The following is a 16725-nucleotide window of genomic DNA, read 5'->3' on the forward strand; positions in this document are numbered from 1 at the left end:
TCCACTGCCTTGACTCGCTGCGGGCCATCTCAAGACTATGACGTTGCGGGAGTGGATGAGCTGAATTGAATTGGACGACATCGCTTCACTGCGCCGCTCTTTTAGAACCCACCGCTTTTTTCCAAGACCAAGAGGTTTCCATTTCGGTTTTTACGCAAGGATTCTGAGTTGGAGTGCCTCGAGGATCGACGCTCACTATTCTCTCTTTCTCGCCTTTGTTGTGTACCTTGTTAGGGACACGTGCGCTCCTTTTCAGCATCGACGACGGTTTCGGCACTTGAAGATTGCCTGTGTTGAAGGGCTCGAGTAGGCATCATCATGCCTCCCTCAAAGAATGCGCCTGCCAAGAAGCAACGCATAACGTTGGCTCAATTGTCAGCATATGATGACATTCTCACCGATGCCCTGGTTGACCATGTGAGTGGTTTATGAAGGAGTAGACGCTGGCGTTTGTGACACAGCTCTAACCCAGACAAGGTCTTTTACTGGACAACGGTTCCCAAGAATCGCACATCTTACCACCCTTCCCGAGGTGTACGAGAAGAGGAGATTACCAAAGTCCTTCAGGAGGAAGTTGTTATCAACAAGGACCTCGATGCTGCCGAGAAGCGACTACTGAAGACGGACGGACTCAAGAGGTTTTACAATGGCTTGAGAACAGACAAGGAGAAGGAGGATTTCAGACGACACTTGAGGCGATACGTGCAAATCTACATGCCCGATTGCCCATGGGAGGTCAGCTCGACGAACCGATACACGATTGTCTCCCACGAGGCTGCGGTGCATGCCAGACGGTACATCAAGCGCAACGAATCCATCAAGTACCTCTCAGGCGTCCAGGTCATCATCACTCCGGAAGAGGAGAAAGCAATTTCGAGCCAGAAGAAGGATTTCAGCATTGTCGTCAGCTCACGCAGCAAGTGCACCAGCCTCTTCATGGGACCCGCACGATTTGCGAACCACGATTGCGATGCAAACGCCAAACTTATGAGGACAAGCCATGCAGGAATCGAGATTATCGCAACACGAGCGATTGGACCAGGAGAGGAGATCACAGTCACTTACGGTGATAATTACTTTGGCGACAACAACTGCGAGTGTCTTTGCAAGACCTGCGAGGATCTGCTGCGGAATGCGTGGGAGCCTGAGGAGGGGTCAGTGGCGGTGAAGAAGAGCATCGAGCAGGAAAAGTCGGATGGATATTCGCTGCGACGACGACGAAGAGACGACAGCATCTCTGGCTCATCACGAACTCCTTCGGTTACTCCCGACATGCGGCCACGAGTTCCCAAAGCCACGAGACACTCTCTCCTCGGCCACGCTCGAGATTCTTCAGCTGCTCGATCTCCTCCTGCGGAGACTAACAGCCGCAAGCGACCGCTTGATGCCCTTGCGACACCACCCAAGACGCCCGCGAAGCGTCAAAAGCGTTCAGCTGAGCCAGTTTCCAGGGAAGATTCATCCTCGCGCAGTAGCTCTGTGACGGCTAGTGAATCGTCAGGAAGCGGCGTGGTGGAGACGGATGTCACTTCGCCTGAGAAGGAGACTCCAGAGCCCATGGTCAAGACGCCAGTCATGAAGGAAGCGATCCCTATGGCGATTGATCAGGGTAGAACTCAAGCAGTCCCCCAGGTTGCACCAGTTTCCCCCCAGAGCACTGAGGGATCCCGGTCACCTCAGACAAAGACAGAAGCCTCCACAGCAGGGCCGAACGGTCGAAACGGCTTGGAGAGCATGTCTATCCGAGCTATTCTCAACGCTCCGTTGGAGTCTGAGATGGAACCACAGCCTGAGCCCGAAAAGGCTCTTGAGGCTGTACCCGAGCCCGAGACAGTACCTATCGCAACCAGCATCGAGACTGTCGAGGAGGGTCAGGCCGCTGACGAGGATGAACAACCGAAGCGCCGCAAATACCAACGTCGCACCTTTGTCAAACAACCCACGCCGCCATCTCGGGTGCGAACCCCCGGTGATTATCTCCTGACTCCACTACTCTTGTCGGAGCCTGAGATGGCATGGATCCAGTGCACTATCTGCGATGGATACTTTGTACAACAGAACGCATACTTTACACGATCGTCTTGCCCACGCTGCGAACGACACTCGAAGCTCTACGGATACATCTGGCCCAAGACGGATAAGGCAGGACCGCACGACAAGGAAGAGAGAGTCCTAGATCATCGAACGATCCATCGTTTCCTAGATGCGGATGATGAGCGACGGGTGAGAGGACGCAAGAGCTTTGGGGCTTCCAAGGCGGAAACTGAAGAGCTAGAAGAGTCGGAGCGAGGACGGAAGCTGAGCCGACACAGCACAGCCAGCACAGCCAGAAGGGTGGCACCCGCAATGGAGGAAGATCTGTCCGGGATTAGAAGAAGTGGAAGGCTCAGAAGGGTCAACAGCAGGCTGCTCGATCCATGATGAGCAGAATAATATTTGGTATTCGGGCGTTCGGGGTGCAACAATTATAGCAACGGGGAGTTGTACACTATGAGGCAGGCATGCATGGAATGGTTAGAGGATTGACTAGCGCATCTTTAAATTAAATAATCTTCCTAGTGTTGTTTGGTTTGTTATTGATTACGCTCAGGATATGTGCAAGATCGTGGCTGAGCTGACTTGGCTTGGATTCAACCGTCGTCAGTACATCAGCCTCAACCAGGCATTGTCATTCAGGGATTCTCAGAGCCGCTCACCGGTGGCCGTCTGACTCCATCAAAGGACCTATTGGTATCTGACGAACCCTACTCTCTCACTTCTTTCTCGGCACCCCGACGTCCCTCTTCTGCTTCTCTTTCAGTGTTGCCCTTTGTCTTGCCGGTAACCTGCGTCTAGTTAAATTAGTTTATCCATCTGTCTGTCGGCAGGGCCGTTTTTACTCGCCCTCTCACTGTAGTTTTGACAGAAAACATCTTGTTCACGGTCCCACGCATGCTCTGTTGGATCTCACCCATGCGTTGGATGACGCCGAGGTAGAGTAGATAGACGACGTGCATTGTTCAAAAGTCAAGCCAAGAAAGGCAGTCAGCAACCATTTTTTGCGCAATAATTTTCTGGGGGCATCTGCTCGCTTTATCTTCATACCCTAGGTACTCTTGCTCACGATATGTCTCTCTTTCGTGCTCCCAACCTTGAGGGTGGTACAGCTGAGTGAGATTTGGGCTGGCGATCTAACCATACAGGTGGTACGGCGAGGACCTGAGGTTCGACTGGGCGTCAGTATGATGTCACTGGGAAAATACTAGATTCAGTAGATATTTTGTGTTTTTGTCTATTTATTAGATAAAACGGACGGCATATATATAGAGAGAGTTTTATAATCCGTCTTATCTCTCCGTGTAATCCTCAACTCGTCGTGGCTAGCAATATTGGCGTCTCAGCCTGCCTAGGTAGTGAGAAAGCAAACTATAAACCTGGTGGCGACTCGGCATCTTGAATAAACAGCTCTAAACAATCAATCACAGGTAAAATATTCGCATACTGTATAATGTTGGCGATATGCAGTTGGAAAAGGTCTCAAGAGTGAGTTTCGGTGAGCTTCACGTCGACTGGTGAAGAACCATTGGTGGCCGTTGCTTTGGGGTGCATGATGGAAGGGGGGGTCACTATCAACCCTGATTGGAATAGAGTTCTTAGCTGCATCAAAAGCCGGCATCCATGGCAACGGCAATGCTTTAGTCAAAGTTCAAGTCTGCAGTGGGTTTCTCTTTGTACATACTGCAACTGCAAATACCCTCATCTCTGTGAGTCCAGGGTAAACAGGCAAGATCCGAGACATGCTGTAACCTAATGCGGGGAGGCAAAGCTCATGACTCAAAGCGGCTAGCGGCAAGACGCGATAAGAGCTTGTGCCTGGCTTGCGTCGCAGCGGGCAACCACAGCCACTAATAGCTCCCGAGTCCCAGCACCTCATCACAAGGGCTGTATCACTTGAACTCTCCTCCTTCATCTCTCTCTCTCCTCCATAAACAACCCAAGACAGATTCTCATTCCACCATTCCAATGACTGCCAAGAGTCTCTTGGTCGCTGCTGCGGCGCTCTCGGGCGTCTCGGCCCTGCAGATTCCTCTTAATGTCCAGCTTCCGTGGAGCTCTAGCTCGGGACCCAGCAGCGATGACCTCACCGGTCTGCCCTTGATCGATACCAAGGAATTGCAGCACAGCATCAAGGCCTCGAACCTCGAGACGAGGGCCAAGGAGCTTTATGAGATTGCAAAGAATGGAGAGGAGGAGTATGGACATCCTACTCGTGTCATTGGCAGTGAAGGTGAGCTTGCCGATTTCGGCCGTGTTATCTGCATGATACTGATGACTGCTACCTAGGCCACCTCGGCACATTGTCCTACATCCACGCTGAGCTGGCCAAGCTGGGCGGTTACTATTCCGTCTCTAACCAGCAGTTCCCCGCCGTGTCGGGCAACGTTTTCGAGTCTCGCCTCGTCATCGGTAACTCGGTGCCAAAGGACGCGTCGCCCATGGGTCTGACTCCTCCCACCAAGAACAAGGAGCCCGTCTACGGAAACCTCGTCCTCGTCAAGAACGAGGGCTGCAGCGAGTCCGACTACCCCGAATCCCTCAAGGGCAACATTGCTCTCATCCTGCGAGGAACATGCCCCTTCGGTACCAAGTCGGAGAATGCTGGCAAGGCTGGTGCTGTCGCCGCTGTGGTGTACAACTATGAGAAGGAGGAGGTTCATGGAACTTTGGGAACTCCCTCTCCTAACCACGTCGCTACTTTCGGACTCGGCGGTGAGGAAGGCCAGGCTATTGCTAAGAAGCTCAAGGATGGCGAAAAGGTTGATGCTATTGCGTACATTGACGCCGAGGTCAAGACCATCGCTACCACCAACATCATTGCCCAGACCCGTCACGGTGACCCCGAGAACTGTGTCATGCTCGGTGGCCACAGTGACAGTGTCACCGAGGGACCTGGTATCAACGACGACGGCTCCGGCAGCATTTCCGTTCTTGAAGTCGCCACCCAACTCTCCAAGTTCCGCGTCAACAACTGCGTGCGCTTCGCCTGGTGGGCTGCTGAGGAGGAGGGTCTCCTTGGCTCCGACCACTACGTTGCCGTGCTGCCCGAGGAGGAGAACCGCAAGATCCGCCTCTTTATGGACTACGACATGATGGGTAGCCCCAACTTTGCCTACCAGATCTACAATGCTACCAACTCTGAGAACCCCGCCGGTTCTGAGGAGTTGCGTAACCTCTACGTCGACTGGTACGAGGAGCAGGGTCTCAACTATACCTTTATCCCCTTTGACGGCCGCAGCGACTATGATGGATTCATCCGTGGTGGTATTCCCGCTGGTGGTATCGCTACTGGTGCCGAGGGTGTCAAGACCAAGGAGGAGGCAGAGCAGTTTGGTGGTATCGCCGGCCAGTGGTATGACCCTTGCTATCACCAGTTGTGCGACGACCTCAACAACGTCAACTACACTGCCTGGGAGGTCAACACAAAGGTGAGTCGTGTATTGTGTCAAGACGAACATGTAACTGACCAGCGTCACAGCTCATTGCCCACTCGGTGGCCACGTACGCCCTCTCGTTCAAGGACTTTCCTGAGCGTACAACCGAGGTTTCTATCCAGACCTACGCTGACAAGGTCAAGATGCACGGAAATAAGTACATCATTTAAGAAGTGCAACAGACCCAGTGGTCTTTTTTTAATTGATTGGATATCTTAACTGAATTTAAATGCTTAGATGAATCTTGTCCACCTTGTGAAAAAAGAACCCATTTACAATCATGAAAACCTTGGAAATGCCCGTCTAACCCCAACCATCAAGCAAAAAGACAGCAAGCTAATCCGACCGACCTTGAAGAAGCCTGCAATTACTAACCCTAACACCGAGTTTGCATCCTCGTCATCGTTCCTGATGATTATCCTTCCCGAGGACACGTCCTCTTCATCTTTGGTAATTCATACGCTAATAGTAATCCAGCCGTGTCATTCATCGCGGCGGCGTAAATTCATATGGAGTGCCGACAAGTACGCCGCCTGTGACAAAATCACAGCCCCCGACCTGCTCGGGGATGTCAGGCACATAGTACTCGAAGTCGTCCCGAAGCTCCTCTAGTGTGACGGGCAGGATGAGGCGGGAGATGGCCTTTCGATCGGCGAGGGTGCCCGAGTTGGAGGGCCAAGATCCGGGGGTGGGACCCACATCTGCACGGGCGATCGCGGAGGTCTCGGCGGGCTGGGCACCGGGGGACGGAGGCTTGGCGGCCGAGGATCCGGGCCGGCTGCCGCTTCGCAAACGGGATGCGAGACCAACGTTGAAGGTGAGAAGTCGACTAATGCGGTGGGCAAGTTCGTCGCGGCTATTTTTCGCGTCCTTTTCCCCTGGGCTGGTATTTCCATCCAGTCAGCCATTCTGCGGTCTGTGCGAACAAACGAGAGGAGGGCAGGGATATGATTCTGTGGGCTATGTGGCCTGCTCACCAGTTTATTACGGTCATCATCATGGCGATTGACAGGTTATGCCACCGGACACGGGCGCACAGGGCCCTTATGCGCTTCTCCAGGTGTCTTGCGGCATCTTCAGGGCTCGAGCGCGCAGCCTCCTCGTCGAGTGTGCAGCACAGGGAATACATGCGAGAAAAGGCGAGAACTGTGTCGGTCAGAGTGGCGACCAGCTCATCGAGACCGATCCATGCTGCTCGGGTTGGGAATGGGATCTGAGCATTCTCGATGAGGCTGAGAGTCTTGCAGAGGGCGTGAATCGAAGAGCGACACTCCTTGACCTCACGGAGGAAGAGGTTGAGGATAGCCGTGTCGTGCTGAGGTGAGATGTTGAGATCGATGAGGGTGTCGATGGCAGTGGCGCCGACAGCGAGAAGCCCGGCGATGGCGGTGGACGCAGGGAGGCCGACGACGGCGGGGTCCATGTCGGCCTGCAGAGCGGAAGGCATTTACATGAACGGTTTCGACGAAGGCGGGCTTGGAGGTGCTGCGCCTAGGAATTGGGAAGCAAAGCACAAGCAAGCTGTGTAATTTGTTTGGATTTGAGGCTCTTGTGAGTTGAATGAATGGGCGGCGCGATCGAGTTATTTGCTTGGCAGAGGCGCTTCTAGGCCGGCCCCCCTGGACTCTTGAGTAGTCCAAGACAAGGCGAGACAAGACACTTTTTTTTTTTTTTTTTGGAGGGGAGGGGAGGGGGACGAACAGGGCCAAGAGAAAATGGGGGGAATAATACGTAGTAAACAGCGAGGGCGGGGGGGAAAGAGAGGGGGAAAAGAGACAGACAGTGGCCGTGGGAAGGGATGTATGTATTACAGCGAAGGGGGGGAGACTGGGACCTGGGGGGCTGCCGCCTATTCTTAGTCTACCGCCGCAAAGTAAGGGCCTCGTCGCGTCCTGGAAGAAACGGCACGAACAGATTCAAGGGCAAGCTTGGGGACGAAGCCGTACTTCCGAGACAGGACGGACTGCCCTCCACTAGAAGCTTAGCTATTGGGGGGGGGGGGGGGGGGGGGGTGTGGGCTTTTTTCTTGGGGTGGCTCGTGGGTAGGATCGCGGTGCCGAGGAAGCGAGGTGGGAACTCGAGGGAATAGACCGGTTGTTGACCATGACGGATGAATGCAAGATGGGGTTTAAGATGGGATATTGAGAAGAGATTGATTGATAGAGTATTGGAGAAACAGTAGACTGTATCTAGATAATTGTCCGTCTGTGTATTTCTCTCTTGTTGATGATCCTACAAAGGTACAAGACCCTGACACGCCCTGAAGCCCTGAAATTCATTCCAAAACCGGGCGTCTACAACTTGTGGATGTCGCCGTGCCGACTTGCCGGGGTCGATTGGGCGCGATCGGATACCGGCACGGCGCGGTGAGATGATGCTATCCCCCACTTTTTTCCTCCCCTTCTCCTCTCTGTCTCTTTACTCTCATTCTCTCTTCAGTCTTTAATTGATTCATTTGTTAATATCGTGTTTCTATAAAGAATACTCCATCCGCTCGGCATATACATTCCGGTTTTGAGTTGCCGAGTGGAATGGTCGATCATTGTTCTACGAGCCGGTATGCCGAAGACTAACGAGAGCATGGCTTAGTTGGCTTTTTTCCTCACGCGTCGTCGTCACCTTTTTTTCCCCCCCTAACATGCATCACGGGGTTTGATTGTCATTTGGTTTCACCGGTGGCGGTCTTCTCTCACTTCTTTGACGTACGAAATAACGGCTCTGACGGCATCGTGCGTTAAAGCAAGGGTTGGATGATTGATGTGAAAGAAAAAAGGTGAATGATTTATTACAACTAATTTACAAGTCTTACTCAGCAACATTCCCGTTCCTGAATTCCATCCGCTACACTTGCAGCCGCGTCATCTCTCGGCCCGTTCCAGAACGGCGTTCAGACGGGGAAAGAAAGAGACCTCACCACTTTACCGTCCAGATGGATATGCCATCGACCACTCAAGATCGACAACGGCTTCTCGCTTGCGCCATTCGATAAAGGCAGGATCGGAAAGCTCTTCCTGTGTGATGCGGCCGCGGGCTTTCTGCTCCATGTCCTCCTGGAAGATTCTCTGCGCTTCGGGAGAGGTTTCAAACGTGGCGAGCAGCTCAGCGTGGTCTGAGCCTGGCGGGCCTGGCACGCGTTCCGGATGAAGGATTCGAGGGCGTGGCGTATCGGGGTAGCGCCCAGTGTTTGCGTCGCGTTGGGTGTTGGGGACGTGGTGCCGGCAGACGTGTCTGCCGGCATCACCTCCGGATGGAGTGCCGCCGTAGGGGTTGCCGGTGTTCCGTGCTTGTGGGGTATCGTTGCCGAAATCCCGTCCGCGTTGGCCGGAGTATGGGTTGTCTGTCTCCCGTCTGCGTTGATCCGCGTATGGGTTGCCGGTATCCCGTCCGTATTGGGCACTAGAGAAGGCATCACGGCCAGTCTGACGTCCCGTCTCACGTCCTCCAAAGTCGCCATGGTTGGCCATGCCGGCATCTCGTTGCCAAGGCTCACGGCCCATCCCGCGATCTCTAAAGTCGCCAGAGTCAGGCATACCACCCATAGCATCTCGTCGTCGAGGCTCGACAAAGCCGGGCTCGTCGTAGAGCTGTTGGGTACGATCTCTCCGCTCATTGCGTTGAGGCCTTCCAAAGGCATCAAAGCGTGGTTCACCTCCTAGGCTTAGCCCACTGAGCTGTTCATGAAGGCTTCTCTCCTCTGGCAGTCTGTCGTGGATGCGACGACGCTCCTCAAACTCGCTGCGACGGGCGAGGGCTGCTGGGCTGAGGGGAGAATCCAGAGGGGCCTGGTAGTCGACGTTGACCTCGCGGCGTCGCTCGTGATGGCGACTGGAAGAACTGTAACGGTCTAGTCCACCAGCCTCACGATGTCCTCCAAACCATGGATTTTCCCTCTCGAGCTCCGGTCTCCGCTGGCTTATAAAATCATCGCGGTGGCTGCTCAACATCTGGTACTCATCGTTAGTGACGCTCCCAAACGCGCTGGAGACAGACCCAGGAGTTACGGGCCGGCCCTCGGACTCGAGTGCATCGATGGTCCCGTAAATGAACCGCACGGCCCCGGGCTCCATAGTCTCGGCCTCTCTCGGCCAGTCCCCGTTGTCGATCCGGCCGAGCCACTCCCCCGACGCCGTGCATTGGTGGCACTTTGGCTGGACGTTCCCGTTGGGGACCTCGGGCTTGGTGAGCGGCGCATTAAATACGGCGTTAGGGCCCGTGTTGGCGTCAGGCACCGTGAACGTCTTGGACGCCTTGCCGCACCTGCAGGCCAGCGCCGTCCGGCAGCAAGGACACTTCTTATCCTCGCCTCCGAGGCCAGACTCCTCCGTCTCTTTAAGACACTCCCTGCACATGACGTGACCGCAGAAGAGAACCACACAGGTGGGTGCGTTGCCCGATGGCCTGCGGAATGTGGTGATGTCGAAAGTGTGAAAGCAGATAGGGCACTTAGGCTTCATGCGCTGACTGGATGGCTGACCTGCTGGGTTCTGCAGGATGGCGTTTTTGATGTTGGGCCAGTAGTGCTCTGACCCGTCTGCAGACGACATGGTGCTGCGAGGCATGGTTGGTGTTTTGGTGAGTGAGTAAAAGGTGAGTTGCGTAGATGGTGATGTTGCGTTGCTGTAGCTTCGATATCTACACTTGATTGAGTGTAGACGAGTGAGCTGTGAGTGATGATGAGATGAGAGCAAGTTTGAAGACAACTTGTAAGCCATTATATAGTAGAGCTCAGCATAACTGCACCTGATGTATTCCATCATGTTACGATGAGCGTCTTGAAAGTACTGGATGTGAACAGTCAACCATCGAGTACCAGAGCATGAACCATGTAAAAAGAACCGTTCACGAGACAAAGGCGTGGTGAATATCGTCCGAACAAAGCAGCGATTCAATTTCAACAGGCACCATATTCAGTGAACATGCTGGCAAACAACCGACATTCATGGATATACAATGAATTTCTACTGTCCATTCTATCTACCACATGCAACCTGTACATCAGCATTCAACATGCACGTCAACACAATGTACACTCAGTTTTCAGCCGCCTTGACCTCTTTCTCTCCTTTCCTCCTCTCCTCAGCAATAATCTCCTCGACAGTCTTAGTGCTGACCCCCTCCCCAAAGTACTTCTCTGACAACTCCACACAGCGAAGGTTGGCCGACAACTTGTTCATCGTCTCCATCCACTCGTCCGTAGGGTCGCTGTCATAGACAATGCCACCACCTGCCTGCATGTACGCAACCCCGTCCTTGACGAGCATGGTGCGGATGGCGATGCAAGTGTCCATGGGTCCCTCATCCATAAAGATCTTCTCCTCGGGCTTGCTGTTGTCATCCACCCTTACGACGTCATAGCCGAACCAGCCGGCGGCGCCTGCGTAGATTCCTCGCTTCTCCTGCTCTAGGTCGTAGATCAGCTCCATGGCTCGGATCTTGGGGGCGCCTGATACAGTTCCAGCGGGGAAGATGGATCGAAGGGCGTCCCAGCGTGTGCACTCAGGGCGCAAAACGCCCGAAACCTCAGAGGTCAAGTGCTGAACGTGAGAGAATCGATCGATTCTCATCAATCGGTCAACCTTGACTGTGGTAGGGTGGCAGACTCGGTTCACATCGTTACGAGCAAGGTCAACAAGCATGACGTGCTCAGCGCGGTCCTTCTTAGAAGCCTGAAGCTGAGTCGCAAGCTCATCATCCTCAGCGGCATTCTTTCCACGGTGAATAGTACCAGCAATAGCATGGTTAACAATACGAGGCCGTGAGCGAGCCTCGGCCGCGGTGTAGCCAAACCGAGAGTCCGCAGGGAGAGGGGCATATCCATCAGTCTTCATGAGACACTCAGGTGAAGCACCGACAATGTGAAAGTCGGCGCATGAAAGGAAAAACACATAAGGTGAAGGATTCAGCGTCCGAAGAGTCCTGTAAATGTTGAAGGGGTGAAGCTTTGTGCTGCGTGAAAACCTTTGTGACGGCACAGCTTGGATAATGTCTCCCTTGACAATGTACTTCTTGAGCTCTGTGACAAACGTCTCGTAACCCTTTCGGCCAACATTTGACGAGTACTGTAGCTCCGAGTCTGATTGAGGGCCCGATGTCTGGGTAGGAAGGGGAGTATCAGGTTGGTAGATGATGTCGAGAGTCTTTCGCAGCGTAGCGCAGGCCTCATCGTAGGCGGGTTGGAGATCATCCGAGGGGTTCGCGGGAAGTTTCATGTGGGTGACGATAGTCAGAGTCGAGCGGAAGTGATCGAGAGCAATAATGGTGTCGAACAGCATGAACAAAGCCTCGGGGATCTTGAGGTTGTCCTTGAGCGGTCGTTCGGTCTTGGGCTCAAAGTACTTGATGCAATCGTACGAGACGTAACCCACGGCACCGCCGGAAAGCTTGGGAAGTCGTAGGGAGGGAATGTCGAGGACTCGGTCTTTGGAGAGTTCGGCCTCGAGGGCTCGGAGAGGGTCACCAACATGGCCGTAGCCGTCGCCGGTTGTCAAGACTTTTCGGGGGTCTGAAGGGCTTAGATATTGTTTCACTTGGGGGAACATAGGGGAGCCTACTGGCACCGATGAAGCTATACCGTCCAACAGTCTCGGTACTGCCAGTTGCGCTTTCCAGGAGAAATGAGTATTCGACCGTCGCTCTATAAGTCGTGAGTCACAGGTCGAGCGGTCTAAGCCAGAACAGAGGGCATTTACCCTGACGAGAGCTTCAGGTACACGGCAGAAGGAGTCAGGAGATCGGCGGGGGTCGAGGCGCAGACGGGGAGGAGAGTAGGACGATTCGTGTCGGACCAGGCCTGGTTGAAGGCATCGCGAGCTTCATCGGCAGAAGGCCGTATCTCGAGCTGACGATCAATGAGTCTACTGTCCATGGTGAATTGAGGATGATGGGAATGGCTATAGTTACCTGCGCTGCACCATACATCTTAAGGAGATCGAGACAATGGGAAGAAGTGGCGTCTAGAAAAGGAGGGGAGGTAGGCCAGGAACAAAGAAAGTGATGGGTTGGCTTGGAGTTTGCTACTTTTTCTTTGTCTCCATGCCAATTAACGGCCAATTGATGGTCCAGCGTTGGTTTGGTCAGAGGTGACTCCAAGAGATTGGTGGGGGCGGGGCACACCGATAGCGGCTCCAGTTTGATGTGAAGGTCTAGGGTAGGTGACTCTTTTGTTCATGCCTTGCGCACGAGGCATCAGCTTCAGCTTGACCCCAGACCCACTTCAAAGCTGGCTTCTGCTTTCGGACTAGCGTTTCTCTTCGGCATCCCTCTAGAGCTCCCACCTATCGACTCGTACACACACCCACACGCGCCCATCAATCAGCTTTCGTCAGTGTTGCGACCGATTCCAACGCGCGCGCCGACTTACGCTCGTTTCTGGTTCCAATTGCTCAAGACTTTCATTTTTTAAAGATTCGCGATCGCTCGGCTCAAAATGCCTACCGATGAGCACCACGAGGAGTCGGCTGAGCCGACAGGCGACGTCGAGATGACTGAGACCCAGAACACTCAGGATGGCGAGGAGCAGGAGAACCCCAACGGGAGCGAGCTTCCTTTCGCCGAGGCCGAAATCACAGAGCCTAGAGTCACATTTGCCAACTATCTTATGAGCCCGATCGCTACCCTGCTCATTGGATCAGGCGATCAGTCAATTCTCACGGCGCATCAAGGCCTCTTGGCCCAGAGCCCTTACTTTAAGGAGATTTGCGACAGATTTGCCGAGGATGGCAGCGTCAGTGTCTAATACCTTTGCGCCTTGTGATATGTCTGGCTCAGACCGTTAACACACCCCAGCCGCGTCAGATCGAGCTCCCAGACTACGACATCGACACCGTCGGAAGCTTCCTCGAATTCCTCTACACTGGCGAATACTTCCCCAAGAAGCTCCCCGGCCAGCGCGTCCTCGAGTCGGACCCCTCGATCCCCTCGGTGGACAACAGCGGCGACCAGCTCCTCAAGCACGCCCGCATCTACACACTCGCCGAGAAGTTTGGCGTCTCGGGCCTCAAGACCCTCGCGAGCTCCAAGATCCACTGCGTCAACTCGACTGCCAAGGGCGAGATCGCCTACGCCCGCTACGTCTATGCCTACACCGGTACCGACGATACTACAGTTCGCGCACCCATCGCGAGCTTCTGGGCTACCCGCTCCCACACCCTGCGCGCCGAGGCCGAGGACGAGTTCAAGGCTCTGTGCTTGGAGCACCCCCAGTTCGGATACGATGTTCTCAGTACGTTCTCCTGTATAAAAGACGTGCCTAGTGCTAACACATACAGCTCGCGTCTTGGACGACAAGCTCAAGAGAGAGCGCAACGACAAGATGCACCCTGCCACAAGCAGCGGCCGGAAACGCGCGAGACACAGCAGCGGCGGCTCACGCGCCGAATAACCACAGACGCGTTGAGAGGGTGGAACTGGCCGGGATTAGGCCACTGGCGCATTTCCTGCTTTGTATGATTGATTTTCTGGGATATTCGTTTCACCTACCGGGCGCAATGCTGTACTATAATTCGGGATTTACATCGGCTGCCAGATGCGGTCGCTTCAAGATACGGATGTCATGGAATTTTGGTCCTGAGGGTGTGAGTGTTAGCGCTTTTACTGATTCGTCCACAGTCGCGCCGAAATGAGTATGTCGATCTCGAACTTCGAAGCTCTTGATGCGAGAACCTACAATCCTCGGCGCGATCGATGACGAGAAGCGGCAAAGACTGAGTGATTTGCCCATGGCCACGCCGGCCTCGGTTGTCTTGGCTCGGCCTCGCAATCACTCTGGACGATTTTTGACCCAAAGTCTTTCTCGACGAGATAAGGACTGATCCCTCATGCTTGATATGGAGAGGTGGCAATATTAGTATAAGTGGACGAGCTGACTTGACCAGCGATTTAACGTACCATCTATCTGCCAATGCGCCAAGCTCGCAATACCTCGTGAGTGTGTACCTGACTTTTGAAGACTTTTACTCTACGGATTGGTACTTGAGACGGTTACTCTCTGCTCCCTTCGGATGTGCACGCCGGAACCTCTTGACATAAAATGGCTGTGGCAGATATCCGCTTTGAGATACGGCTCCCCTCTCTGTCTCGAAAGAGCATATAATGGGTGAAAGAGCATTCTCAATGTCGGAGTCTTACCGGAAGTCCAGGGACTGAGGTCGCTGGCGATTCACCTTGTATGAGAGTCTTGAGGCTGCTTGTTGAATAATGCTGAACGATGACGCTTCAGAGGTACGAGTGCTGGCCTTGGTAAAGGGAGTACGATAGTAATGTAAGATCTATTTTCTATACCTGAGAGAAACCAAACCGCTTTTCAAACATGTCCTCATCCTCAGCGTCCACTTCAAAGTCGAAACGTGTTACATCCTCAGCAAAAGGCCATAGATACTGACTCGTCACCCTGACGCCAAGTCAACACTCATTTCCACTCTCGTCTCATACGGCAACTTACCTGTGGTGTTCGCTACTGGCCTGATATTCTGCCAGCGCAGCAGGGTCTTTGTGGAAGCTTAACAAAGCAATCTGGTAGCCTTTGCTTCGCGCGATGGGGTCTGTGATGGATGGGCCGCCGACTACCAAGCGCTGACCCTTTACGCAGGATAGACTCTTGAGTGCTTTGAGTTCTTTGACAAATGTCTTTCGGTGGTATTCATCGACATCAGGTCGGAATTTGAAGAGGACTGTTCAATGTCAGTGGGAGAGTGATGAAACAAGGTGCCGACGTACCGATGTGAACGACAGTCATGGTGACGATTGTGCGCTTCCGGTTTACTATGTGTGATGTAGATTATGAAGGCAAGTTCATTGTGGTTGAACTTCTGTTCTTAAAGTGTGCACATTTAACTTGGTGTAGACTGAGCGGAATAAACCCGTGAACTGTTTGACGGGGAATGTCCGTGGCCGCTATGGGGATAGCTTCACGATCATGAGCTTCAAAGTGGCCCATATTAATAGCCTCCAAGCGACTCAGCTATCGGAATACAAAGTTTTTAGCCCTGGAGATTGCATTTTCCGTCATATTCATCATATTTGGTCGGTTACGTGGCTGTGTGGGAAGGATATTGAAATACACAACGATGGAAGTATGCATGAGGACGGTGGCAGCTTGGTGACGCTCCCTGAGTAGAGGCAGTTTTATGGTATTCTTACATGATTTGAGTGTTTTCATTCCAAGTGGCTATCGACCCTCCATTGTGACCAAAGTATCAACAGAAACCTTTCTCGCCTCCTCATTCAAAGCATCAATCTCAGCCTGCACAAGCGGAATCCCCCTTTCTTCCCTCTCCTTCTGAGCCAACTGCTCAATCTCTCCCGGAAAATAGATTCTCTCTACACCAGCTGCCTTTTCAGACCCCACCACCCTCTCGTACAGGTACTGCATCCTCTCGCGGAACTCGTCCAAACTCATGAATAGATCTGGCTTGATGGCGACTAGAAAGTGACCGACATCTGCGGGCTTTGAGGGATCGTAGGGGTTTGTGACGTGGCCAGCAAAGGCTGAGCCGGAGAGGACTCCTGAAAAGACGTCCATCATTATGGATAGGGCGGAACCTTTGGGTCCTCCCATGGGGAGCATGACGCCTCCGAGAGCAGCCTCAGGGTCATCGGTTGGACGTCCTTCGGAGTCAAGAGCCCAGTCGGATGGAATCTTTTCGCCGCGTCGCTTTGCTTTGTAGATCTTGCCTCGAGCTGCCACTGAGGGCGCCATGTCGAGGATGAAGTTCTCCATTGGGCCTTTACCTGGTGCACCACAGGCGATGGGAGACACACCCATGAGCTTACTCTTACCGCCCCAGGCAGGCAGAGCAGGGCTTGAGTTTGTGAATACAAGACTCATCATGTCTGCATCGAGAGCCTGCTGAACAACCCAAGCACTCATACCAAAGTGATTCGAATGCTTGATACTAGCCATGCCAATACCAAACACACGAGCAGACTCAATAGCAGCAGCCATACCCTTATGAGCCGCAACAAAGCCAAACCCATTCTTCCCGTCGACCTGAGCAACAGCTGGCGTCACTTGATTCACGACAGGCTGTGCGCTGGCATTGAGTACGCCCTGGCGGATTCGCTCCATGTACGAGGGGATGCGGTTCATGCCGTGGGTGTCGACGCCGCGGAGGTCGGCGGCGACGAGGCAGCGGGCGACTATGGTGGCATTTTCTTCTGGGACGCCGTTTCCTTTGAGGATGTCTTGGACTAGGCGTCGGGCTTCTGAGGCGGCGACGTGGATTTTGAGGGATTCTTCTGGGGGTTGAGAGGCCAT

At 53.6% G+C, this 16725-nt stretch overlaps 7 protein-coding genes across 7 annotated transcripts; 3 read left to right on the forward strand and 4 right to left on the reverse strand.

The window, feature by feature from the left end:
* Positions 1 to 318: 318 nt before the first annotated feature.
* On the forward strand, positions 319 to 2238 carry SDG2118 (uncharacterized protein; the record flags this gene model as incomplete). The annotated part of the gene is made up of 2 exons (XM_003045447.1): positions 319 to 417; positions 478 to 2238. Coding segments are annotated over 2 exons (1860 nt in total), but the record flags the coding sequence as incomplete, so codon positions are not given.
* A 1764-nt stretch (positions 2239 to 4002) lies between these two features.
* Positions 4003 to 7248, forward strand: NECHADRAFT_60585 (uncharacterized protein; the record flags this gene model as incomplete). The annotated part of the gene is made up of 3 exons (XM_003045448.1): positions 4003 to 4267; positions 4324 to 5465; positions 5516 to 7248. The coding sequence occupies 3 exons, from the start codon at positions 4003 to 4005 to the stop codon at positions 5639 to 5641; spliced, it is 1533 nt and encodes a 510-aa protein (XP_003045494.1). The 3' UTR covers positions 5642 to 7248.
* A 1141-nt stretch (positions 7249 to 8389) lies between these two features.
* On the reverse strand, positions 8390 to 10030 carry NECHADRAFT_79619 (uncharacterized protein; the record flags this gene model as incomplete). Its single annotated transcript, XM_003045581.1, has 1 exon — positions 8390 to 10030. The coding sequence occupies one exon, from the start codon at positions 10028 to 10030 to the stop codon at positions 8390 to 8392; it is 1641 nt and encodes a 546-aa protein (XP_003045627.1).
* A 471-nt stretch (positions 10031 to 10501) lies between these two features.
* NECHADRAFT_93073 (uncharacterized protein) lies at positions 10502 to 12389 on the reverse strand (the record flags this gene model as incomplete). The annotated part of the gene is made up of 4 exons (XM_003045582.1): positions 10502 to 11973; positions 12023 to 12105; positions 12161 to 12261; positions 12315 to 12389. 4 exons carry the CDS (start codon positions 12387 to 12389, stop codon positions 10502 to 10504), a joined length of 1731 nt encoding a protein of 576 aa, XP_003045628.1.
* Positions 12390 to 12800: 411 nt separating this feature from the next.
* NECHADRAFT_60589 (uncharacterized protein) lies at positions 12801 to 14026 on the forward strand. Its single transcript, XM_003045449.1, has 3 exons — positions 12801 to 13194; positions 13257 to 13692; positions 13739 to 14026. The coding sequence occupies exons 1-3, from the start codon at positions 12898 to 12900 to the stop codon at positions 13849 to 13851; spliced, it is 846 nt and encodes a 281-aa protein (XP_003045495.1). The 5' UTR covers positions 12801 to 12897; the 3' UTR covers positions 13852 to 14026.
* Positions 14027 to 14744: 718 nt separating this feature from the next.
* On the reverse strand, positions 14745 to 15140 carry NECHADRAFT_39443 (uncharacterized protein; the record flags this gene model as incomplete). Its single annotated transcript, XM_003045583.1, has 2 exons — positions 14745 to 14859; positions 14911 to 15140. Coding segments are annotated over 2 exons (345 nt in total), but the record flags the coding sequence as incomplete, so codon positions are not given.
* Positions 15141 to 15636: 496 nt separating this feature from the next.
* On the reverse strand, positions 15637 to 16725 carry NECHADRAFT_79623 (uncharacterized protein; the record flags this gene model as incomplete). Its single annotated transcript, XM_003045584.1, has 1 exon — positions 15637 to 16725. One exon carries the CDS (start codon positions 16723 to 16725, stop codon positions 15637 to 15639), a length of 1089 nt encoding a protein of 362 aa, XP_003045630.1.

Source organism: Fusarium vanettenii, assembly GCF_000151355.1.
Source record: "Fusarium vanettenii 77-13-4 chromosome 4 genomic scaffold NECHAsca_19_chr4_3_0, whole genome shotgun sequence".
In the NCBI taxonomy this organism is placed as follows: Eukaryota; Fungi; Ascomycota; class Sordariomycetes; order Hypocreales; family Nectriaceae; genus Fusarium; species Fusarium vanettenii.

What these genes read in the sequence shown, in the direction of transcription:
- NECHADRAFT_60589 (XM_003045449.1), top strand. Translation starts at nt 12,898, where the DNA reads ATGCCTACCGATGAGCACCACGAGGAGTCGGCTGAGCCGACAGGCGAC. An exon ending in GATTTGCCGAGGATGGCAGC is followed by an intron (nt 13,195 to 13,256) that starts GTCAGTGTCTAA and finishes AACACACCCCAG; the next exon opens with CCGCGTCAGATCGAGCTCCC. An exon ending in GTTCGGATACGATGTTCTCA is followed by an intron (nt 13,693 to 13,738) that starts GTACGTTCTCCT and finishes TAACACATACAG; the next exon opens with CTCGCGTCTTGGACGACAAG.